Source organism: Podarcis melisellensis (genome assembly GCF_964234715.1).
Source record: "Podarcis melisellensis genome assembly, chromosome: 1".
Lineage (NCBI taxonomy): Eukaryota > Metazoa > Chordata > Lepidosauria > Squamata > Lacertidae > Podarcis > Podarcis melisellensis.
Window position 1 is genome coordinate 67,458,750 of NC_138528.1, and position 26,258 is coordinate 67,485,007.

At 39.3% G+C, this 26,258-nt stretch overlaps 1 protein-coding gene across 1 annotated transcript in view; it reads right to left on the reverse strand.

Moving 5' to 3' along the window:
- Nucleotides 1–2,055: 2,055 nt before the first annotated feature.
- The window catches only part of CTR9 (CTR9 homolog, Paf1/RNA polymerase II complex component), a 339,089-nt gene continuing 314,886 nt past the window's right edge, over nucleotides 2,056–26,258 (reverse strand). The window contains exons 2-25 of the mRNA XM_081918244.1: nucleotides 26,237–26,257; nucleotides 24,148–24,387; nucleotides 22,239–22,356; nucleotides 21,075–21,164; nucleotides 18,776–18,924; nucleotides 18,216–18,323; nucleotides 17,514–17,621; nucleotides 17,178–17,414; nucleotides 15,941–16,030; nucleotides 15,714–15,842; nucleotides 15,369–15,552; nucleotides 14,570–14,658; nucleotides 13,972–14,157; nucleotides 13,505–13,592; nucleotides 13,251–13,399; nucleotides 9,725–9,841; nucleotides 9,459–9,604; nucleotides 8,157–8,228; nucleotides 7,372–7,507; nucleotides 6,268–6,411; nucleotides 5,333–5,487; nucleotides 4,854–4,950; nucleotides 4,124–4,236; nucleotides 2,056–3,278 (exon numbers count right to left, since the gene is read on the reverse strand). Of these exons, the coding sequence (XP_081774370.1) occupies nucleotides 2,822–3,278; nucleotides 4,124–4,236; nucleotides 4,854–4,950; nucleotides 5,333–5,487; nucleotides 6,268–6,411; nucleotides 7,372–7,507; nucleotides 8,157–8,228; nucleotides 9,459–9,604; nucleotides 9,725–9,841; nucleotides 13,251–13,399; nucleotides 13,505–13,592; nucleotides 13,972–14,157; nucleotides 14,570–14,658; nucleotides 15,369–15,552; nucleotides 15,714–15,842; nucleotides 15,941–16,030; nucleotides 17,178–17,414; nucleotides 17,514–17,621; nucleotides 18,216–18,323; nucleotides 18,776–18,924; nucleotides 21,075–21,164; nucleotides 22,239–22,356; nucleotides 24,148–24,285 (3,300 nt within the window). The 5' untranslated portion in view covers nucleotides 24,286–24,387; nucleotides 26,237–26,257 and the 3' untranslated portion in view covers nucleotides 2,056–2,821. The remainder of the gene's footprint in view (nucleotides 3,279–4,123; nucleotides 4,237–4,853; nucleotides 4,951–5,332; nucleotides 5,488–6,267; nucleotides 6,412–7,371; nucleotides 7,508–8,156; nucleotides 8,229–9,458; nucleotides 9,605–9,724; nucleotides 9,842–13,250; nucleotides 13,400–13,504; nucleotides 13,593–13,971; nucleotides 14,158–14,569; nucleotides 14,659–15,368; nucleotides 15,553–15,713; nucleotides 15,843–15,940; nucleotides 16,031–17,177; nucleotides 17,415–17,513; nucleotides 17,622–18,215; nucleotides 18,324–18,775; nucleotides 18,925–21,074; nucleotides 21,165–22,238; nucleotides 22,357–24,147; nucleotides 24,388–26,236; nucleotide 26,258) is intronic.

Sequence of the window (26,258 nt, forward strand, 5' to 3'; positions counted from 1 at the left end):
TAGCATGTGCATACAATCTGCCCTACCAAAATAATGGCTTCTATCTCTCTGCTCCTCCCTAGTGAAGTTTTGATTGAGATGGTAAACTTGGGGTCACAGAGTGTAATTCTCCTTCACATACACACAATCCTCCACACAGAAGACTAGCAAGTTGGGGAAGCTAGGCTAAAAACCTCCTCAATATGTCATGTTTCCCTCAATATGTAAAGGATTACTTATTTGGGACTCGGGATGAAGCCATGTAAGCCCTTACCTGCAACAGTCCGGACCAGCCTTTAGCAACCCTTTACATGTTTTGGACTCCAATTAGCTTTTTCCATCGTGGTACCACCATTCAATTAAAAAATGCACAAGGGCCTGGGGGTTAAGCCAGGCATTTATAACCTTCCATGCAGATCTTAAACCCTAATTTGATAAAGCCTAAACTTTGTAACTCTTTAACAACGGTACACATTTCCCTCCTGGGGAACTTCCACCTATTAGGTACTGTAATTAGGGAAATATAGCAAGATAAGCAAAACAGATATGCAGACCCCTCCCTTAAAGGCCAATATAGCAGATGAGTAAGAATGAGCAATATATTTTGGCCCCGTTAACAGACCAAGCTTGCTACCAGCTCTTTTTACAATGAACCTAGAGACCCCCACAAAGAGTTTGGTAGGATCATGTGATGATATAGCCCCACCTTGAAGTGTCTCCTTCCCTTTGCTTCTTCAAATTAGATCTATTGAAAGCTACCACATAGACTCACACACAAAGCATGTACAAACTGGCCATGCCATGGGCAGCTCCCAAATCATTCCAGTTCAGTGAGGCAGGGAACAAAGTGATGATATCACTTTTTTTTTTAACTGAGCATTTATCAGTCTTCTTCTTGCCTGACTCATTTACTCAGATCGCATCCCCATGTTTTGCCTTGCTGTCACTGGACTGGAAATTCATTTCATGAATCATAGGAGTTGGACATTTGGAAACAGAATAGATCGGTTTCCCACGCTGTTACTCAGCTCTGCTAGCAGCTTCTTAGCAATGAAAGTGACTTGCAATAGGTAGGTGGGGAGATTGCGTGGATAACCACCTAGCTCTTTTAAACAGATAGAATTTCATGGGTGGGAGGGACCATACACTTTAGGTTCTCACACTGTAAGACAGTCTGTAAGCCGCCCTGGCTAGTGGGAGAAACCCAGCCAGATGGGTATGGTGTAAATAATAAATTATTATTATATTATTATTATTTTTAGCAGTAGCAGCCGCCACCAACCTGGTGCCTTCCCCAAGTTTAAAAGGACAGGTGGTTGGGGAAGGTTGCTATAAGGAGCAGGCTCTAACATTTCCATTCTAAATTATATTAATTTGCTTTAGAAGAACTTCAGTAGAGACTGTGCAATTCCACTAAAAGGGGACATAGTTTTCTTTAGGAAAGTTAAAGTTTTTCTATAAACGGTTTGATAAAGAGTGTTTTTCTTCAGAAACATTAATACTACCTACATTAGTGAAACACAAATTTATGAAGTGTTACATTGCTTTAGTACTTTAAAAAAGATACACTAAGTGATGTCTATCTTGAAATCAAATGAGTATTATAGAAGCAATTGTATCCCAGTGACTACTGAGACTGCTACACAGGAATGAGGAAAAACAGTTGCTTTTTTGAACAGGTAGCACTAGAACTTCAACAACAAATGGATATCCTTTGTTCTAGGGCCCATGAAAAAGATATGCTCAGTATGAAAATTCAATGGTGAAGTGTTGTATTCTTCGCCATCATCTGTACTGACCCAAAATTATAGGGCAAAGTGAGAAGGTTCCTAAAAATGACAGGTGAAAGATTTCACATGGACACTGTTCCTTCCAAAATTGTCTAGACACCCAATGTGTGAGAACAGGTAATGAAATGCACATTAAGGATAGCTTTTCCAAGTCTGTAGAATTCTACAGAGAATTATAAATTAAACCCTGAAGATATACAGTATGCCAAGTTCAACAATTCAAGAGTACTGGAATATGAGCTAACAAAACAATATTAAGAACAGTAGTAAGAGACTCTGAACCAGATGGCAGCAACAGCTTTTATTAGATGCCATAAACAGATCTTTTCACTCCAAGGAGGCCTCTTAATTTATCATTTCTTTAAAAACTGCCAAGTCTCAAATCTGACATTCATCTATATTTCCATAGCATTATTTTTATACATTTTGTTCAATTTTAGGCATTTTGCTACAGCACATATGTACTTTAACAAAACGTAAAACTATACTTTATAAGAGCTACATAACCTGAAGGACTACTCTGTAAACCCAAACATTTTTTATATCACTTGAGAAATTCATGGGAGTTCTACCAAAATCCCTTTTCACATATATAATTTTGAAAAAGTACACTTGATCAGACTAGGCAAGACAGCATGAGCTACAGCCTTCCACTCAGTTAAATTTGCTTAAGCACCATTTGTTCCAGAAGGTCTTAAGCAAACATATCTGGATGCAGGATAACTATCCTGGTATTTTGTTTCTTCAGATCTTATGTGCACTCTGATAAAGTAAGCTTCTTAACCCCCAATACAGCACATTGACCTCCAAGTACAGAATGCAAATAGATACTGTAGATGAACCCTGGCAAGTGTATAGTTCAGTAGAAAAAATGTTATAGGAAATGTTTCAGCTTTTTTTTTTTAATATATACTTTTCCCTAAAACACAGCTGTCCAGGTTTTTAAATCACAGTTTTCAAATATAAAATATGGATACCCTCCTCTTCCCCCCCACCCTCTTGAACCAAAATATATTTACAAAGCAGTTAATAAAACAGGTTGCAACTGAAATCTAATCACTGTCATCTGATCCGCCGTACGAGCCGCGTTCAGATCCTTCATTGTTGGATGCCTCTGGCTCAGACTCGTTACCTGAGCCCCCATGATCAGATGCCCTGTCAGAATCTCTGTCAGAATCAGCACTGCGAGAAGCAGGGCGAGATTCATTCTCAGAACCACCTGAGTGGCTTCTCCCTGACTGCACAGACTGACTTCTCCCCGAGCGCACAGACGGACTCCTCCCTGAGCGCACAGATTCGTTGTCAGACTGTTCAGATTCGGATCGCCTCCTCTTTCTTGCTGACCCATCACTGTCTGAATCCTCATCCGAAGGGCGGGCGCTGGATCGCCTGGGACTGCCCCCTTCGCTGCCAGACTTATTGCTATTGTCCGAATCACTGTCAGACATGACGCGTTTGTTGCGTGGTTGCTCAGCATCATCGGAATCACTGTTGCTGTTCCTGGCATTCCTGTTCAAGAGCAGAAGGCAATGCAGTAAGGCAAACATCCCAAGTGCAACGATAAACTTTGTACTAAGGGCTGTGCTCAAAAAGCCCCCAAAATTCCGCACCAAAGTAATATAAACCCTGTGACAAGTTCCAAGCCTGCAACATGCAAATGAAGCCTGAATCTCTTCCAGTTTATTCTACCTCTTTTTGCTACTCTGTGCCATCTATTGCGGTTTTATTAATCTCAGAGAGGGGCATGGAGCTATGCAGAGTTCTGAAGCCCTGCCCCATGGACACCTTGTCACTTCTGACGCTCCTGAAATGTCAGCAATCATTCTGCCACGTTCCTGACCCCTAACAGATCTTTGCAATGAAAAGATCTTTTGTCTTGATTTAATGAAAGTTGGGAAATGTGCAGGAAATGCAATTCTGGGAAAAATACAATGCCATTTTGTGTTTTCTACTCTCTCTACAAAATCACAGCCACTGTGGCCCAATTAAAGGTTCACAAAGTATGTTTGACCCCACAAACCCATGTAGGAAATTGGAGGAGATAGAACCTGCAAGCTGTAAATATGCACCAATAGTTAAGAGTACAAAACATTACATACGCAGGATACAGTGGAATCACAACATTATGTACACATTTACTTAATGAGTCTTCTTCAATGGGCCCAATTTGCATATCACAGTAAACCATAGTTAATAGGTTCCCATGAATTAAACTGATCTGGACTGTGGCTCCTCATGTGTGCTCGGACTAAACAAACCACACTCCCAAGAATTAGAAATGCATTGATGATGATAATGATTACTTTCTACAAGGGACAAACAACACTATTTCTAGGATCATAAAGACTATATACCCATCATCAGCAATCTTGAGCTTATCTTCATCAGATGAGTCTTCGCTTGATGAAATGATGGCTTTAGATTTGATTTTACCCTTCATTGAAGGAGGCAGTCGTTCTGGCTTTGGCTATAACAACAAAAAAAGTGTTAAAAGATTAAAAAGAAAACCTGACATTCAGCTATTATATTTTCATTAGCCCCAGCCATACAGCCAATGTTCAGGAATAATGGAAGCTGTAGCCTGGAAACACCTGGATGGCAACAGGTTCTGTATCCCTGTATTAGATGGCTATGGGGTGATGGCTGTATCAGCTACCTCTTCTAATTATATGGCAGACAATCACACAAAAACAATTAAAAATGACCAAGTTTAAGAAAATCTGAAGTACAATACAGAATGTCAGTAGACTACGACTGAATTTAGATGTAACCAATCAGACGTGTTGTTACATGCCCTGGCCTTGTGTGCTCCATCCCTTGCATATGAAGGAAAGAAGTCTGAAACTTCTATTCTCTGCTGATAACTGCTATTTCCAGTTCTGTTTTGTATATGAGTAACTGTGGCATGTTCAAACCACAGAATTAACCCAGAATGTCAAACTCAGATCCTGGTTCGGTCAATTATTTCCAAAGCTTAGAAGCATAATTAATCTTGTTACCTTTGATGCCAAATTACTGCAATTCCGCTAAACCAAAACACCAATTAATGATTTACTTATTTTTTATTTTTTTAAAAAAACATACTGCTTTTTTCTTCTCAGTCTTTGCTGGGCGACGTTTTTTAGGTCTGGGTGCACTGTCATTTTCATCATCATCAGTACCATCACCTGCCTTTTGGGGTCTTTGGGGAAAAACACAAGGCACATATAAACACAAAGTGCAATTCAATTCAGTCTTACAACTATAGTATCCAAATCATGTGAACGAATCCTGTGTTAGTTCTTGTTCCTTGTGGCATATACTAGACACCGTGGGATTTAAACAATCTTTAGGCATACAAAAGCGTTTAAATGAAGACACACCCAAGATGTTTCGACTCCCCCACAACTGCATCATACCCAAGCTCCTCTAAGTTTCTTTGAGTTTGGGAAATGATGCATCATGCAGCGGTTTGAGGGACTTAAGGAAGAGGGGAGCTCAGAAGCTCCATCGCGGTAATAAAAAGTCCCCCTAGAGTCCTCTGAATCCCCACCAAAGGAGTTCTGCTCTTTCTTTCTACTTACTTTCGTCGCTTCTTTTTCTTTCTCTCTCCCTCTTCTTCCTCACCATCTTGTTCGCTACCGCTACCCTTTCTCCTCTTTTTCTTTCTGGACACTGGGAGATCTTCATCACTGTCATCATTGACAAATTCATCAAATTCCCCAGTTCGTTTGGAACGCTGTCACAAAATCAGAAACATTTCCTTTATTAGTTGCTGCTTGAAAAGATCCCCCAAACAAAATTAACCCTTTTAGAAGCTACATTAGATGCACATAGAGTGCATGTAACTTAAAAGTTGTATTAGATTTGATCTTTTATTTAAGAAATTTCTATGCAGAACTTCAGTATCACAAATAAAGAACAGCAGAATTAAACTGTGATAATCAAAATTAATAGACAGGTGACAAATAGATAAAGGCCCATGAATTTAAAAAATCAATATAGAGAGAAGGAAGAACAGTACAATGTTAAGAAGCTGATGATCAATTGCAGTAAAGGGAAAAATGCAAGAAGATGGGAAGAGTATTTGGATATTAGTTATACTCTGAAAGAGCTTTTAGTTGATGTACTAAAAAAAAGTAGTGGTGGTAAGTGACAGAAAACAATGATACATTCTTAAGCTGGATGTTAACAGACTATCAGGGGAACAGAAAAGGTAAACCAGCCTATTGTGAGTCAATTCCCTTTAAAGTTAAAAAAGAAAACCACTTCTCTTTGCACTTCTAAACAAATCCATGACATTCTAAACTGGTAAAACAGAAGTTTAAACAACTTTCCAACTCCTGTCTTTGTGTCTGAAATTTGACACCATTTCTCCATAGTTCTTTCCATGTAAAGTATGATGTCATTACTGTACTCTTGTCAGACCCCACAGGACAATTTTACAATAAGTTGAAGCCTGACAGCACATTTCAACTATTTGGGCTGAATGATGAATCCAAAATCTTTTATTCTGTACCCGGCCAGCTCCACCACGTTTTTTCTCTTTAGATCCTTCAACTTCTCCAGTGAACATCAGAATATTCTTGGTCTTCTCCACATACTGTGCTCTCTGTTCCAAAAGTTTCTTTTGTTCTTCTATTTCCCTGAGGCGTTTTTCTTCCTGGAAGAGTGAGGACAAGCTGGCTACTATGCTTTTTTAAAATTTTACCTACAGTACTGATGCAGTTATGAAAAACACAAATTTAGCAATAGACGCCTAAAACAGGTTCATTCTTTTAGTAAGTCAGACTACTGCTGAAGAGTCACTTGGGTTCTTCATGACGCAAAGACCTGACAGTGCATGAGGTACCTTTGAAAGGTCTGCTCTTAAACAAAATGAAAACCCACTGCATACAGCATGTTGCTCGTGCACTGAAAAATAAGGTATAGTTGTACCTTGGTTGCTGAACGCCTTGGTACTTGTACATTTTGGCTCCTGAACGATCAAAACCCGGAAGTGAGTGTTCTGGTTTTCAAATGTTTTTTGGAAGCCAAACATCCAATGCGGTTTCCAATTGGCTGCAGGAGCTTCCTTCAGCCAATCAGAAGCTGCGCTTTGGTTTCCAAACATTTTGGAAGTTGAACGGACTTCCGGAATGGATTCCGTTCGGCTTCCAACGTACGACTGTACTGCTATTCATTATGCATTTTGTTTATAACCCACCTTTTTCTTTAAGAAGCTCAAGATGGCATCCATGGTTCTCTGCCCCCACAATTAATCCCTGCAACAACCCTGTCTTGGTAGGTAAGGCTGAGAAGTGGTGACTGACCCAAGGTCACTCAGTGAGGTTCATGGCTGAGTGGGGATTTGAACCCTGAACTCCCAGGTCCTAGTCCAGCACTCTAACCACTACACCACACCAGATAGATGGCAGTGAAATACTTACTCAGTTCCTAGTTACCAAAACCAACACCCCCTTCCAAAACCTATACAACATAATACACAGGCAAGTCCCCCTAAGTGCCACACAACAACTTAAAGCACCTCACTGCAGCCTTGCACTTGCTCCCTATTTTGCACTTTGCTGAAGCTTAATGGATGGTATTATGTACTATTACAGCAGCAGGAAGACTAAAGTACCTGTTCTTTGAGCAACTTCTGGCGCAGTAGTTCTTTTTCTTGCTCTTGTTTCGCTCGCAGCTCCCGCTCTTCTTCGTCCTGCTTACGAGCCCGAGCCACATGATACTGAGCCTGACTCAGCAGATCAGAACACTGCCTATCAAGTTTGAGTTCAGATTAGCAGACAGAAGCAGAAATCTTTTTTTAAAGAGAGTGTTCCATGCCAATGGCCAAGAATACAGAGTATAGCTAAAAAACTGCAAGTGCTTACTTGGTTAAACAACAAGAACACAGTATAAGGAAAAACTGCCTATGCAGCAAGTTCCCCCAAACAGTCCATGATCAAAACTTATGCTGACAATTTGTATGCAGAGAAACAAATCATTGACCTAAGTTCAGAAGACAAAATGAGGCTTGCAATTTGTTGCTTGAGATGAGGGCAAGAGCAGGACAGAAGCAAAGCAGGGACTTCTGAGCAGCATGCACCAGCATCCTGCTCACTCACTTCAAACCATTGTTAAACATTAAACTATGGCTTATTGTGACAGTGTTGCATGTCCACATCTGCCAGTTCCTAGCTAACCAACAGAGGACTGGTCACTGTCAGCTTCCTGTTCAGGAGATATGTGAGACCTGAATTAGCACCCCACTGGAAAATGGAATCATGCTATGGTTATATGTAGTTTGCTTTCAAACTCTTGTATAAAAGTAGCCCAAATCCTACAACTCATGTTATGCAAATTCACATAATGCATTTAGATTTTGTAGGCATCAGTTATGTGAAGTACACAACACACAGTTCTTACCTGGCTTCAGTTGCAGCAAGTGCCAAATCAAATCTCATTTTATCTCCCACTTTGCTCAAGTAACTGAAGTATCTGAATGGAAAACAGTAAGTTAAGAATCAAATTTTAAACACTTCAGTTGCATCCTAGAACTTTCTTCACATGTATTTTTCCAACTTCCAACTGAAAAATATTCCCAAACTACTTTGGATGCATCTCACTTCTCTGTATAAAGTCAACAGAAAAATCCCTACAGCTACTAATGGATTTGGATTGCATGGTGTACCCTTTTTGTGAAGGACTGAATCATTCTCACAGATGCTCAGGGAAAGTCTTGGAGATGTTGCAGAACCTGTCAAACAACTGTTTAATGGAAATCTCAAGCAAATGAGACTGAGAGAGGAGGCAGGTTATTTGGCACAGGTAATCATGCTCACACCCGTAAATATTGCAAAAAGCACTGTAACACTATGAGAAAAAACAATTGCCTGCATATATACAGTGAAGCATGAAGTATAACTAGAAGCTTGCATCTTTTAAACAAGCTTCCAGCATAGAAGCAATATAGCTACCTAGTCCCAAGTCATAGGTTACTTCTGTTTGGAGTGCCCTGGTGTCTAAAAATTGTCCTCGTGTGCCAAGAAATACAGCAGCCTTTGAAGGTCACGGCAGCTGGATGTCTGAAAGCCTATCCTTCACCTTCTAGCTCCCAGTGCTTTCTAGGTTCTCTCGGGAACTTTCATGACTGCTGCTCCTACTGCATGTTAATTGCCCATCTAGCTACAGCTCCAGAGATTAGCAACTGGAGGAGGTTATTGAAGCAAGAAGCAAGTCTTTCAACTTTCTGTAAGTATCATTCATTCATTTTTGGAAGTTATTACATAGTGAAGCTCAGTTTCAAACTGGAAGTTGCATCTTTTAATACAGATCTTAGCGGGAGGTTCAGTATATTTATATTTTATTGAGAGTTGCTGCTGCTGGATTGGACAGTTTCAAGTCTGTTCTTTTTCTGTATACTGGATATACTGTAGAGTTTTAGCTGTATCTGTAGACTGGATGTTTTTGTGTTTCCAAGTTTTATTACATAAACCACTCTAGCGGGTTTTGTGTAAAAAGCAGAAAATAAACCGAATTAACAAAATTAATTCAACAGTATAGTTAAGAAACAGCATCTGGTGCATCTGAGAGGTCTACCTGAGTCTAAACACATTTACGAAGCTGTGCAAAGAAATAACTAGTGTTTGGCATTTGCTCTGACACCTTCACAAAACACCAGCACAATGCAATAATAGATACCAAAATAGCAAATGCAGATTTGCTTACCTGTGAGCCAGCTCCAGCTCTTTCACAGCATTGAGTACTTCCTTCAGGTTACTTTTTTCATCTTTCAGGACAGAGGTAGCCAGCCTCTGCAGCACCAAGGCCACATTGAACATTAGAACAGTATCACTGGGTGCCACATGTCTAGCCTGAAGATTCAAATAAAACTTTAAATTTAGTAGGTGTGAACCAGCCTTGCCTCCAAGCTGGTGCAACAATACATCCACTGCAACAATATATGTAAGAAGCTTTTTAATTTATTTTTTTACCTTCAGCAATGTTTGCTTGCATTCTTGTAATTTGCCACATTTGAAGAGAGCTCGAGCCAAATACAACAGTACCTCCGTGTTCTGATGCTTATAGAATTTTCTTAGGCAGTTTTCATACTACAAGGGAGAAAATTCAATGGTTTTATGTTTAAACCCTCATTCTCACTGAAATGTCGCACTTAGTTACATTGAATAAAGAGCTTAAAGAGATTTCACAGGAATTTACAGCCCAATCCTAAGGTGGTTCGCTTGGTTAAGTCCTTTGGAGTTACACAGGACTCAGAGACAAATTTAACAGGATGCTAATCATGTCTTCTCCATATGCATGACTCTTTTTCTCAACTTCAAGTAGCAGACACATCGGAAGGATTGTTTAAAAAACCTTTTCCTCCCACATTGCAACCTTAAAAATAAAACCCTGAACCTGCACAGTAAGGAAGCTCTCATTGCTGCCAATAACTAATTAAATGACTAATAAGTTATGAGGTCTACTGTTTGTGTCTACTAAGACGTCTGCAGCTCTTCATTATAGCAGGAATCCAGACAGTAAGCACTACAAATGCAATGCGTTGCTAACTTCAAGCCTAGAAGCCTCAGATACTTCAGGCAATATGAGGTTTCCACTTCTTTACTTGGAATAAATCATCTGAACAGTCACTGCTGAAATTTATTATGCAAGTTTCAAGGCAGGGGAAAAAATATGGGTTGTATCCAATGCTGCACCTGCAGTCAACACCCATTTCACTGATATATAGTTGTGAGTGTGTATTTTTACAGAATGTAGAGCGTAGAATCATAGAGTTGGAAGGGACCCTGAGGATCATCAACTCCCTGCAATGTGGGAATATGTGGCTGCTCAAACCTAAAACCTTTTTTTCACATTTATTTAATCATTTTTTCGATACAAACAACAACCGCAAAAGACACATACAACAAAAACCATAATAACAATAACACAATTTGACAATTCAGATTTCAATACACTGATATACCTATGACTATACCTTTTTAAACAATATTTTCCCACTTCTCTCTCCTCCTCCTACCTCCCACCACTAGCCACCTTATCGCTTAAATATTTGTTCCAGATTTCATATTTATCCATTCTTATTTTGCAACAACATGCAATTCGTTTGTATGTAGCTAATCTGTCCATACAGTATTCTCAATCCATGTGCTCAATGGAATCTTTTTGCGGCTCTTCCAATTCATCAAAACAAGTTTATTTGCTTTTATTATAGCACAGTACATCCATTATTTTTTTTACAACTTGAAATCTCCGTTTCTGGAATATAATTTAGAATTAAATTCAATTCCCCTAAATAACAATTTCTTTTTATTACTCTTGCTATAAATATCCTCACCTCACACCAAACTGATCTTATCATCGGGCAGTTAATCATCCTATGTACTAAATTCGCATTTTTGCTCCCATAACTCCAGCAGTTGTCTGCCTTGCTATTTTCTTCTGGTATAGTTTTGCTAGACTCCAGTCGACTCTGAATATTACGGTATATTCTGTTGAATAAGTCTTAGTCTTAGATCCACAGAGGCTATTTCTGTTGATTTTATACTTGACTCCCATATATCATTTGTTATCTGTACCCCTAACTCTTCACTCCATTTTTCTCTATCATATTCTAAATCATATTTCTTCCTGTTGAGCAGGGTTTTATATAGTGCAAGTGTAGAGTTTTTTGTTTCTGTTGCAGAGATTAAATCTTGTAGCAGCATGGGTGTTTCCGATGCTGCTATAGCATCAGGGCCAAACTGCCTTTCCTACAACCTTGGCATTATCAGCACCATGCTCTAACCAACTGAGCTATCTAGTCCAGTGTTTTTCAGACTCTGTATCCAGGAGCATTTTTCTCTCAGCTAGCCTGATGAAATCCTACGAATTTGTGAAAGAATCCTTGCATATAGCAGAGGACTCTGGGTTGTGTTTTATGGTATACTCATGTCACTCGGGCTGCAATCCAGACCCCTTGGGTCTGCCCTATGCAAACTAGGGAGAAGTGCGGGCCAACACTTCCTTGCAACTGTGCACTGCAGGAGATGATCTGCTGGAGAGTCTTGCTTCTCAGGAAAGCTTGTCTACCTTTGTTCATCTTCCTTTAAGAACACTGTCTGAAAATCACATTAACTAGACTATATGAAAACAAAGGGGAACCATTCACCTTGTACCCTGCAGAGATTTAGAATACCACTATTCCAACTCAGTTCAAATTCTGTAATGATTTAAACACGCATTATGCAAGAGTAGAGATAAAGAAATACACCATTCTGAAGATAAAGCTACTGGTAAGGTGAATGAAGTATAGGTTCCTCACTACTTTCAAAATTCCTATTGTGCTAAGTTTTTTGACTGCAAATGCTGAAATACTTTCCCATATTTGTGGATAGTGCATTACTGGTTTTCTTTCTTGCGCAATTATTCAGCTGGATTATTCCTCACTGCTTTTTGAACATACCAACTTATATTGGTGTTAATTTCATGGAACTGTTCCAAGTCACTTGACATGTTTTTAAGAGTGGCAGAAAAACATTTCTCCAACACCCCAGCTGCTTTTATTTTCACCCCCTTTCATATCTGCTGCTTATGTAATAAATTCAGGAACACAGATGTTAGTAGCTCAATGTTTCATGCCTTTTTAGTGCAATGACATTGGCAATACTAGGAACTTAGAAGTTTGTCTGCTTAAGGCTTGATACAGAGCTTCTAATACATTCCCTAAGCCTGTACAGGCAGCTTAGGGCTCGTTTGCCCACTATGTTTTCATGGCATTTTCTACACCAGGTGGTAGTTTGAACACCTCACTTCTTTGGTGAAGTTTGTTCCCATCCTCATGCTTTCAGCTACAAAGTCCTCTTAACATGTGGTGGAAAGGTCGATAAAGGAAAAGAATAAAAGTTAAAAGGCAATATAAATTTGTCTGTTCATAGTAAAATAAAATAAAGAAGTATATAATGTCTGGTAACAATTTCTGCCTAATAATTTACCATAGTCAAATCAAATACCTCTAACTAGCATTTCAGCTGTACTACAAATATCTAACACAGATAATGATGCTTAAGTGAGAGGTGGGCAAACATTGTTTTGCCAATACTGTGTAAGTTTTGTTCAGGATGTTTACTCTAAGGTTTCTACAGGAACAGCAAACACATTAACTTCTTTGCAGTGTTTTTTTAAAAAATAAGTGTTCTCTCACAAACCCTCCATCCATTTTTTTTAAATTAAAGAGATGTTTCATCTGGTGATTCATATTTGTAGCTTAGGTTTAACAGAGATGGCTCCTTATTGATTTTATGAAGATCGTATTTAAGAAGATATTTTATGGCAATTCTGGGAAAAACAAGTCCTTGATCTTATTGCCCCCTCCTAAACAAGAAAAGTTCTCCCTAAATTTTAGTTATTTAATACTGGGCTACCATACTAAAGTTTTTTTTTCTAAAAAAGGGAATCATTCCCATGAAAAATAGTTTCTTAGTTTTACAGTTTTAAAAAAGACTATTTTTTAAGAATTACCATCTGTACAGCACTGATGTACTGCTTCTGTTCCACATAAATGTGTGCCAGATTGAGCCACACATCACTGATATCTGCTGTTGCCTCTCTCACTTGGGCAAAAACATCACGAGCCTCACGGAAATATCCTTTGTGTGCCAGTACAGCTCCTAAAAAAGAAAAGCCCAAGGACAATTTCAGATGTATGGACTACCTGAAACACAGCAGAAAGCTCAGAAGAAAATTCAGACAAGGAATCCAAACACAATAATCACCTATGCCATTAGCAGCATACAAGTTTTTGGAGTCATTCCTGAGTACTTGTTTGTAGATGGCTAGTGCACGATCTTGATGACGCTTTTCCTACAAAGAGGATGACATGAAATCTTGTTAAGTGGGTTATTTGCAATTTAAACATTTCAACACCGCTTTCTCAAACCATCAAATGTTGACAATACACTAAAGCCACTGCAATATAAGCACCTAACATCCTCAGAAAGTTCAGTCTACCAAAAACCTTTTGAAAGAGAGAGATCTTTTAGCCCATTAAGATAGCAAAGGAAGATATTCACCGTCGCAATCACCGTAAAAACTCTGCTCCCTGTTGTTGCTGTTCAAACTTACTGCAAAGTCAGCACAGATGGTAAAAATGGCTCCCCAGACCTCACTTGGTCTAAGGTGCAAATAATGCTCAATCACTGAAAGGCCACAGGCATGGAGTCTGAACGTATGCAGCATTTACCTTCTCTCTGTCCCTGGTGGGCTGGTGCAGAGTCTGCAACCACACATTGCCAAGAGCCAGCATAGAGTAAGTGTCATTCTGAGTCGATGGCTGCTTCAATATTCTTTCAAATTTCTTCTGTCCTGGACCCCACTCTTGTTTGGCCAAGTGAAGATTGCCAATCAAGGACCAAGCATCTGGATGGTCCTGAAACAGACATCCCAACATGCTAAGTTCTCACCAGTTTACAATGAATATTTCTAATTTTCCTTCAATCCCCAAAGTTTAGAGTAACTGTAACAGTGCAGAAGAGAATTAAAATAATAAAAAGTCTTTACGAAGTTCAGCTATTTCCCCCCCCCCCCTTTAAACAGTTTACTTCTCTTCCATTCAGGTCAAGCGTTGGGAGTAATGCTCAAAAGCAGCTGCCAAGAATGTTTCCCTGTGTAGCCCAGCTAGTCTTAATAAAGCTACATTATCAAAATGCCATTTCTAGCACAGCATGAAGGCTGAATAGCTGATCTATGTGGGACACAGGAAAATGATTTCTGCCTTCTTCACAGAGAATGTTAATTTGCAGCCTGTAAGCTAGTTGATAAGTTTACAAATTCTTACTAACCTGATTGATTTGAAGTGCTTCTTTAAACCAGTCAGAAGCTTCATAAAAGTTTCCTTTATCTCTAGCCATTGCTCCTAAGCGCAGATAGCCTGAATACCAAAAAATAAAATTTAATAATCAAAAGCCCAGTTCTGGAAGTCATTAAAGATGAGGCATGTCAGCTGCAGCAAGCATTTAGATGTACTGATGCCACACTGGCTTAAGGCAGCAGTAGATTGGGTCAGTGTTAACTGTGCAACGAACAGCCACTGATTGCCAGATGTATATTAAAAACCAGTTTTGTCATTTTGAATTGGCCGTAGAAAAAGGGGCTTGGTGGGGGCAACACTAATCACCTTCACATGATCCTTAAATTATATGGGAACAATGCAGAACCCGCCACTTATAGTTGCAATGTCTCCCACGGTACTGAACTGAAACATAACAAAGAAGGCTGTTCTGTTTCAAGGTAACTTGCACAATGTACTCCATCTATATCTTTTATATATACACACAATGTCAGTATCATGATGAGCTTCTCATATTTGCTATTTACACACAAATCGAAAGTGAGGGAAAATTAAGCGGTTTAGACTTCTAAATCAATAAAATCATGCCAGTATTTAAGGACATCAGAATTGTAGGAACAAGTTAGTGGAAAAAAATACTTTTGACCAGGAAGGTACATTCTGCTTGCAGTTTAGCCACAATGGTTTACACAAAAGAAAGCATCAGTGAATGAATAGTTACATTTATGAGGACAAACATGAATGCATGGCATAGTTTAAATACAACTGAAATTTTTTACAAGATTTCTTACAGTCAACATAGTTAGGATGTTCCCTTAGGATGTTTTTGTACAATTTCTCTGCTTCATGAAATTCACACATTGCTTCATATAATCTGGCAAGGTTGTAGGATGTAGTCACTGAGATAGCATTGTAGTAATGCTCGTCATGTTCAGCTTCTGCTTTAGCACGGTCAAGAGATGCCAAGAAATATTTCTAAGGATAAACAGGGGAAAGGGAACCAAGTAGTATATATTCTGAGTACACATATAGGACAAGTTATAAACATGCTGCACAGTAGTAAATAATAATAATAATAATAATAATAATAATAATAATAATAATAATAATAATAATAATAATAATGAGTTCCACACCTTTGCTTCTCCTAAGTTTCCAAGTCTAAAGTGGAGAGCACCCACATTATTCAAGATCTCTGGAGGGACATCAGCTTGAACTTTCTCCTGAAGGATTCGTGTTGCCGTACCATAAGCAGAAAGAGCACCCTGTCAAATTTAGAGATGGAGAAAAGTGCACAGGTTTAGTTCTATGCATCACTGCTCGGCTTAAAAACAAAAGTGCACTTTATGCGTCTTCTCCATACCTGTATATCTGTCTGCTCTAGGATTTGGGCTAGCTCAATCCAGGCTTCTACATCATCTGGGTACTGTTCTGTCACCTTCTTCAAATGACCCTATAAATTACAAAGGTTATTTATGTATGTGTACACTCTTAAATAGCCAGAAGACACAACATAATAAAGCTACCATTTATTTTACATTTTTTAACACCAAAGATAGGATTCTTGACTAGGTCAGAGGCATTTCAATAAAGTTAATAAACTCCAGATGTACAGACATTAATTACCATAATAAAAAAAATCCTGTTAAACTGACCCAACTATTAAACATGAGAATGAAAGTCTGCCAGATTAACAATTTCCAATATACAGCATCTTACTATGGCATTCTGGGACTGTATATGCACAGTTTGAAATTTCCTAATCTGTGGAATAAAGGTCCTCCATGTTCTTGTTTTTCCTTGATAAAGGCAATACTTTACTGATGTATACACTCAACTAGAGCCATTAAAAATAAATCTCTGTCAATTCAGTGAAATCAGCCTGCATCACAATGAACACTGTGTTACTAATGCCTAAAACGTTAGAATAGATGAACCACAGAACTCAAAGTAGATGGTGGGTATTTGAACTGGAAAGAAGTGCTAGCTTTCACTTATGAATATACATATTGCATGAAAACAGTTCACACATCAGTAAGTTCATTTATCTAAGCTTCTGGTTTTTTTGTTGTATTGAAAAGAGGGGAAATTCTCTGTTACTCAGCTGTACCACATATGTCTGTCTAATCAGAGACCAACCATAGATTTTGTTTTCCAGAGGGTTCAAAATATCCCACAATTCTTCCCACTGTTGAAGGGGAAAAAATATCCAGATAGCACAACACTAAGACCTGCTTCAGATGCAATGCTAAGCCAAACATATGGGCTCCCAGTGCAAGGACCTCAGCTCCTGTGCTCCAGCCCACCCCCCACCCCCCGTCCTGCTGCTTCTGGGCTATCCAGGGCCAAGCCATAGTTTGGCTTAGCATTATGTCCAAACCCAGGTTTGTGGTTTTTCTGACGGTTTGTTCTTTGTTTACTAGAACATGTATATTTGCACTAAACTATAGGGTTAGCGTTCTGGAGAAAACAGGCATAACAGTATAATATACTCCACAGTTGTGTACTCAGTTCTGTCCCATTGAGTTCAATAAGGCTTACTCCTAGGTAAGAGAGTATGAATTACAGCTCAAGTCTAAGAAGTTTGCTGCCAAATGTACCTTCGCAGTATCTCGTTTGTCTTGATCTTCTGAAGCAGCATAGAGAGATCCAAGAATTTTCATAGTCTCATAATTGTTAGGGTAGGCCTTCAAAACTTTTTCAAAACACTGTGATGCATTTTCCTTGTCCCCTCTATAAATATACATTTGACCAAGGCCAAAAAACGGTAGCACGAAAGAAGAGGAAGCAAACTGTGTAGCTTGGTAGTAGTACTGGAAAGCCTGATCATAATCTTCCTAATGCAGGGGAGAAAAAAGAAGTAGTTTATATGGTGCACATGAAAATCTATTTAAAAAAATTAGAATGCAATGTAGAAAGAGAGGCTTTCCAAGTACCTGAACATGGAAAGACCTGGCTAACTGGTAGCAACTCTCAGCCTGCATTGCTTCAACTTCTGTATTATGGAAAGCATGAAGAGCTAAGTGCTGGACTTTGCCATAGTCCTGTAGAGAAAAAAATACAATTGGCATAATCATTTTCTTATGGTATTCAAAATCATGGCCTGGAACATTTAGTACCTAGAAAGCTGATCTTCCAATGTTTTAAATATCACACATGGTTCTTATATAGTAAAATCCTCAAGCATTTGGAGGACGCAACCCTGGGAACTGAAGCAATTATATATAACCAAAATACCTATCTACTTCTGGCTTATACACTACTTTCTCCATGTGAATGTGATATAGAGAAGCCTGAGGAATGTGTGCTTAGAAACTTCAACAAGCACTGCAACTAGTGTGAACCAATCTCAACTAGAATGAAAGGGTGTATGTATATATTAAATGTCCCATTGATCACAAAATAATCACAAAATAAGAAATAGCTTTAGGCAATCCTGGCCAACGTATTATTATTTTAAAACAACAATAACGCTGACGCCTGGTTCTTCGTCTTTAGTTAAAAACATTATTCTGAGATTCAAATTTACTGTGTTACAATGAGTGTTATAAAGAATATTGAAATAGAAAGCCTGATCAGTTATGAAACAGCCTAAAGACTTTCATCCAGCAACTCAAAACATCCACAAGTTCTCTTACCTTTTTGAAGAAGAAGTGATTAGCCAAGTGGTTCAGCACCATAGGGTTACTAGGATCAATTGTATATGCTCTAGAAAGCAGCTGGACGCCATTTTTTATGGAATCCGCCTGAAAGCAACATTAACAGAAATTTTTATTTATGCTTAAAACTCAATTAGTTTTTCAGCTGTTCCTTTACTATACTATTTCCAAAACCATTCTTTTAAAATCGATGAGTCACATAACGGGGAAACAATGCAGTAGACTACGTATCTGCTGAAAACTTTTGCCCAATACATTCAGAAGGTCACGTGTTTGATCCAAGATCCTAGTGTAAAAAAAAATCCTGTCACTGGTCAATGGCTAATGATTCATATTTAAACCAGCTCTATTTTAAATACTGTCTTTACAGCTTATTTTATTTCTCAAAATTAGAGAAAACTAAATATGCATTCATTAAAATGGGGAGCAGTGAGGTTTTTATTTCAACTGTCGTTAATTTTCATGTCTGCACAGAAGTCTTTGTTAACTTGACATTCAATGAAACATATTCTGATATTAGCGTTTTAGATCAAACCCACCTCTTTATTATTGAGTTCCAGAACAGCCAATCCAACTAAAGCCCCAACACATTTGGAATTGAGTTCCAGTGCCCGGCTGAATGCAAGGCGAGCTTTCTCCAGCTTGTTCAGTTTTACAAAGCAATGGCCCATGCCTAGCCGAACCTCAGCTAGTTTTGGGGTGGGGGTGGGGACAGAAAAAAACAACAACATATATTAGAACATAGCCATTCACACCTCAATTGCCTTTTAAGAAATGTAGGTTCATAATTTACTGTTTCTTAAATCTCTTAAATCTCTACTTGGCACTTTATGATAGCAATAATTTGCAACAGTCCCTGCCCAGAGACTTTCTAACTAATAAGTAAAGGTTTGTACTTATCCTGAGCTCTCTTCAGGCATGATGCCCATCATGCAAGGAGAAGAAAGATGGAGACAAGTGTGCTAGCTCCAACTTGTGTGCCCATCTCCAGTGCCCTCCTGTGTTAGAGAGCAAGTGTCTGCAGAGGGGAGCCTGCTGTACTTATGTCGACTGCATGATTAGAGTTCTAAATTGCATGGGGAGACCACATACCGTATTTTTCGCCCTATGGGACGCACTTTTTCCCCTCAAAAAATGAAGGGGAAATGTGTGTGCGTCCTATGGGGCGAATGCAGGCTTTCGCTGAAGCCTGGAGAGCAAGAGGGGTCGGTGCGCACAGACCCCTCTCGCTCTCCAGGCTTCGCGGACCTCTCCGCAAGCGGGGGGAGCACTCCCGCTGCTTGCGGAGAGGTGCCTGCATGCGGAAGCCTGGGCGCACTGAGCTCAGCACGTCCAGGCTTCGCGGACCTCTCTGCAAGCGGCGGGAGCCAGCCCTGGGCTCCCACGGCTTGCAGACAGCTGCCTGTTTGGGGGCTGGGGTCAGGGGAAGCTCCGGCGGGCCTCCCCCGTCCCAGCCCCGCGCCTGGGGGGGAAATAATTTTTTTCCCTTTATTTCCCCCCCAAAAAACTAGGTGCGCCTTATGGGACGGTGCGTCCTATAGGGCGAAAAATACGGTAAATACAGAAGGCTTCGTGCTGCAGATGCTTGCCTTCCAAAGAATGGAGGACGGCAGAGAAAGGCACTGTGACTCAAGAGAGAAGGCAGAGATAGTGTGCTTGTCCTTGCTCTCCCTCACATTCTAACTGCATTTGGGAAACTAATGCACAAAATGGTGAGAGAGGAGTCCTCAAGTGGCTTGCTTGCATGCCCCCCACTCCTTCACATATTTACCCCTCATGTGTCCAGATGTACACCCATTCTTGGTTGCATGAATAACTTTTGGCAAGCTTTTCTAGAGAACACACAACTTTTAACAAGAATTCTTAATTTTTTAAATAAACATTACAGATTAATATGACAGCAAAATTCTGAACTCAGCCTTGTAACTGAGCTTCAGGGATTAGAAAGCATGCCTCAAAATGAGTGAGCTCACAAGGCATAAAGTTATTTTACAGCTTGAAATAATATTTGAGCCAAAGAAAAAATCCTAGCTTCCCCAGTCCACCTCCACCCCTTGTCAAATTTGTTTTTGGAAAACTATAGATCCAGGAACTCTCCCAAGAGAGTTCTGAAAGAAGGTAAGAGGTAAGAAGGTAAGAGGCGATAGCTCAGTGGCTGAGCATATGTTCTGTGTATGAAAGGTCATAAAAGAATAGGTCTGTCACTGGCTACTAGTGATAATCTCTCTATTGGACCTCAAAGCTCAGTGGCAGTATTCCAATGAATACCAGTTGCTGGTGAGTGGCGTGGGGTGGGGAGAGATGCTATTACCTTGAAATGCATCTAGGTAAGCTAGAATGAATTTTGGTCTGATCCAACATGGTCATTCTCATGTTTTAAAACCCCAGGATATTGATCTTGGCACTCCACTGAAAATATCTTGGGTAGCAAATATTGGAAAGACCACTGACTAGAGAATTACTGTCAATAACAGACCTCATTGACTCAGATAGATCAATGCAATAATGTAGCTTCTTATGCTTGCACTTGCTTTCTGCTGTACTTGACTAATGCATTTATCTCCAAAGTTTATACTCTCTCAGCAGCAGAGGTCCAACAAAAAGGCACCACATTCATCTTATTTTGACTTCAACTGGATTAATCCACAGTTAATTAAAATACTCTATTGCTTTTTAAGTTGCATTGGCAAGACCCAAGGTCCTCCTTAATATGCAAGACAAAAGTCAAAGCTTAAAAATCATGTTAGTATTCAAACTACCTGAATTTAGGGACACTATTTTTGGTCCCAATGAACCAAGCAATGTCTTTAATTAAAACGAAGCTTTTCTGTTCCTTACCTGGACAACCTGGGTTAGTGCGCAGTGCCTTTTTGTAGTAGGCAAGGGCCCCTCTATAGTCTTTCTTGTTGAATGAGATGCATGCCTTACCTATTAGACAGGAACAATAAAAGCTGAGAAATATCCACCCAAGTTGAATAACAACCACAACAAATCAATAGCAGTTCATTGTTTTACCAGCTACAAGTACATATGCATAATAGGTCCAATTATAAAAGAAACCACTCAAGTGGCAAGTATCCCCAGTGTAGTGGGTGTGATCCAAAGCACATTTAATTGTAAATATACTCATTTGATTTCAGTGGATGTAAGCCTCAAGTAAAACTGAAGCGTAATATTCAGTATGACAAAACTGGTATGATTAGTAGTTCGTTTCCAAAAGCAACAGAGACAAATCTCTGTCTTCAAATATACAGTTTATGCCAAATTTGACTGAGTTTTGTATATTCATTCCTACCCCCATACTATCTAGAAATATACTCCAAGATGGAGTATCGCAGATTTCAGGTGTGCATAGCTGTTTTCATAAAATCTATACAAATCTCATGAACATGACAGCTGCTACAGCACATATAGGATAGCAACATATTCATTCAAAGAACACTTTAATGGACACACACAAATATCCAATGACAGCCAACCCCTCCCAAGGTTTAGGCACTCTTCACATTAGCAAATAAAATTTCACCAAATTTTATTTTGCCTTAGTCAGTTTAATACTCATGTTACTGGGGATTTAATACTCATGTTATTGGGGAAGTGGCAGAGGGGAACTCAACAAGATCCACAAGCATGTGATTTCTCCTGCTTTTAGCCAAATCATACCCCCATGTGTACCTAAAGAAGCCATTAAAAAACGTGGAGCTGGCTCTCTTTTTCTGCCTTGTAATTCAAGCACTGAACTTAACTCTGAGTCCTGTTGCCTGCCAAATTAGGTAGTCTCAGAACTCTTCTCAAAAGTGCTCAAATGGACTAACAAGCCTGCAGTGTAAGGCAGTTTTATACGAAGAAGAGGCAGCTAACTTTATGGCCTTTGAAACTGATCAAGGGTAAAAGGAAAAGTGGTGGTCTCTAAAGGTATATTGAGCCTAAAGTTTAACTGGTTAAAAACCGGACATAAGTTGTGTGAAGGGAAAGCATCCAAAAAGATATTTCACATCTCACCGAGAAGGGCTGGAATATTATTTGGGGACTGGTTGAGCACAAAATGAAACTGTGCATCAGCTTGATCCATTTTATCACCCTCCAGAAGACAGAAACAAGCTCTTCCCAATAAGTGGTTCTGGAAAGCAAGATACAGATGTGAATTGTCTTTCAAGAAATGTTTTAAGCGTTGAATCAAAGGATTGCTCATTGTGAATCCTCCCAGCACTAGTTAAGTCCCCAAATTAAGCATTTTAGTGCAGGGCATCCTATATGCTTAAGATACATAAAGACCCCTCTGCTGCACATTGCCTGATAGCAGCATGCCTTGTGAATAAATACTTAATGTGCAATTCATGTTTAGTAAACTACAGATTCAAAGAAGACCAAATTCACTGCCCCACATTCTGCCCTGACTGGTACAAATGGCAGGGCTTCAAGACATGGCAGTGACTCCTCAGTTCTATTCTGCCCAATGGATTCAAAGCTTCCAGTCTTCCACCTCAACTGCCCCATTTTAGGGCTTACTGCTGATGCAATAACCCACAATTATATGTGTTTCATAGTTATTTCAAACATCCCCATGGTTGAGTTTCTTTCCTTATTTCTCTACAAGTTCCTCATGAAAACTATCAGTATACTGCTACTACTGTCATATTTCCAACATGCTTCCCTTTTCCCTGCTGTTTAGGATGTTCCATTCCCCTATTACTATAATCGAAACATAAAAAAATGCCTTATAACAAGTTAGACCATTGTTTCACCTAATTCAGCACAGTCAGCAATGTAGACTAAACAGTGACTGGCAGTGGCTCACCAGGATTTTAAACAGGATCCTATTCCAAGCACATTTGGATATGCCAGAGATGGAGTCTGGAACCTTTCACATGCAAAGCAGATGCTGTACCACTGTACTATAACTCTTCCCTTTTCCCAGATTTTTCCCTAATAGATCCTCCTCCTCTTTCATCTTCCATCTTTTTTAATGTCTTTATATTGTAAGCCTTTGGACATTTTTCATTTTAAACTGTACACTTCCAAGTAGTTTTATGTGCCTTGTTTCTTTTCTTTTTTTAATGAATACTCCTGGTACTTCCACAGGTCAGGAATACGGAAGGGGGGCGGGGAAGAGACTCCATAAAGCACTAGCAAAATTTGGCCAAGAATGTATTATACTTGATTAAGAGGTAAAGCCAATTTTATTGTTATATTTAAACAGCTGGTAAAATGACCACAGTGGCTCCATTCCCTTCAGCAATTATCCGCTGTGTTCCAGCAGCAGCAGCAACCCATAAGCTCAAAGTTTTCTGCTTGCAGATGAGCTGGAGCATACAGTGTGGTGTATGTGTGTTGCACAAATGAAAGCAAACCACATCTAGGAATAAGGTTCTGCATGTGTTATCCAGCTTTGAATGTCCCAAGGCAAACTGTTTAGAGCAGCTGTGAGCAAATCATTCCACTGCACTTACTATTTCTTGAGCTGAGGCAATCTTTAAGAAAACGGCACACAATCTACCTATTTATCAATCTATCATTTATCTATCATGCCACCTACCATATTTTTTGCTTTATAAGACGCACCAGACCACAAGACACACCTAGTTTTTGGAGGAGGAAAACAAGAAGAAAAAAAATATTCTGAATCTCAGAAGCCAGAACAGCAAGAGGGATCGCTGCGCAGTGAAAGCAGCAATCCCTCTTGCTGTTCTGGCTCCTGGGATAGCTGCGCAGCCTGCATTCGCTCCATAAGACGCACACACATTTCCCCTTACTTTTTAGGAGGGAAAAAGTGAGTCTTATAGAGCAAAAAATATGGTAAATGCACGATGTGGGTGTTACTTCAACGTCCCAACTAGTTTACTGGTATTACAATGTTGCAAAGCAAGCATACAAAAGAGGATGTTTTCACTCCAACTTTATTTGTTCTTACCTGATCATACATGATGATTTTATCAGCCATAGTGTACAACAGTGTTGCTTGTGTAATGAGTTCTTTCTTGTTGTCTTTATTCTTTTCTTTCCGAGCCTGTTGTACATAGTAGGCTGCTAAGGTATCTAAACAAGTCATCTGATCTTTTTCATGGTCTCTATAATCCAGGTTTCCATCTATACGAGCAGCCTCCAATAGTTTCACAAAATCTTCTGTTTTGCCTTGCTTGTAATATTCCAGCTAGAAAAAGGAAATACAGAGGCATATGTACGGTTTTTTGTATAACTCCACTAGGGCAGGAAATCATCAATTTATGGTTAATATTAGATAAAATGTTATCATATTAGTATCTGTTCATTCAACTATTGTACTACATAAACCAACAAAGCAAATTCAAAAACTGCTTATTCTACAGTTTACTGCAAGTGATGAATGGGGAATGCTGCCATTTCCAATAACCTTCACTGATAAAGACAGTTACAAGAAGTGTAGATATGATCCGTAAAATCTTAAAGGGAACTGGAAAATTCACTGATCATTTCAGGTGCTGACAAACCTTGCACTTGTCTTTGTAGGCAGCCCAAACTGTTCTCCCTGTTGCACATCTCAGAGGGAAGGAACAGGATCACCTAACATTACACTGAGATTGAAACCTGGTACACTTGTGTATGGGGTGGGGAGAGTTCCTGCAGAAGCAGGGTGGGAGCTCATTCCAACTGTGCATATATTAACAAAGCAAAAAGACATATCATTGCTTTTGAAGTAGCACAGTATCAGGGACAGTCCCTGCCATTCTCCCATGCTTCTGAAGTAAGCCTTAGGGAGGAGTCCTCATAACTTGTCAAGGAACAAAAGAAAGGTAGAGGCTCTTAGTGATTCTGTGCCCAAGCAAAATGTGTTTTTGTCAGCAGTGGACTGGCAAGTGTAATGGGAACGTTTAAGAACTGCATCACAATATATGAGATAGTCAGGCATGCAAGGGATCCACTGCTATAGGAAGAGTCCTGCTCCAGAGAAATTGAAAACATACAGCTTCCAAAGTGGCTGAGTATATACCTGCAGCCATAACAGACCCTCCAGTTACAGCAGGCACCACCACCCATCACTGTTGAGGCCTCTAAGAACTATACCAGAATATAAGAGAGAGTGGGGCATTCAAGATATCATCTCCTGCAAGCTGTAACAAAATTGATTGCCATTTCCTGTACTTCTGAGGAACTAGCTGCTGGTTATATTAATAAATAACTTTTTGCACAGAAGTTTTATCCTATGAAATTCTGGTTATATTTTTGAACAAATAACATCAATATATGTCTTAATTATTACTGAGCATTTTATAAGGAAATTAAAATGTGTTAGTATTATCAAAGTGTTTAAATTTGTCATGTTTTGAAATGAATTGGAATTATATTGTACTGATATAGATTGATGTATTGATACATATTGCTGTTGTTTTGTGAGCCCATTTTGCACATTTTTGTGGAAAAGCAGTATGCAGTGAGGTAAGGCCTAAATTTAATTTCTAAAGTGCCAGCCTCCCTTTTGAATACCTACCATCCATTCTTCATTTCAAGTAACACGTGACACACTCATTTTGGACCTAATTATGACTAGCAGCACACAGGTACACTCTGATCAAGCAATCTGTTTCAGGCACTGACATTACGACATGTTCCTGTAACATGCCACTATTTCATTTAATGGATTTCTTTATGTGCATGGATCAGCTAACGAAATGAATGCTTCCTAATTTCACATATATATGAGACCCATAAATGTGTATTTTGATCAGGGAACAAAAATACAAATTGGAGCATGGGACGACAAACAAGAGCAGTTATTTCAAAATTTAAAATGCATAACATTCAGAGGTATACATACAAGTGCTCAGTTTAAGATGAAAGCTTTAATCATAAACATGCTTACTGGAGATCAAGTCCTTTGAACTCAGAGGTAATTACTTTTATATAATATCTATGGCTTGGGCGATTAATCGCCTCTGCTAATGAAGTATCAGGTGAGAGATAAGGATGGGATACAAGCATAGTAAGTAAATAAATCAGCTACAATGAATTGGCAAAAAACTAACCGCTAGAGCAATCCATATGTGC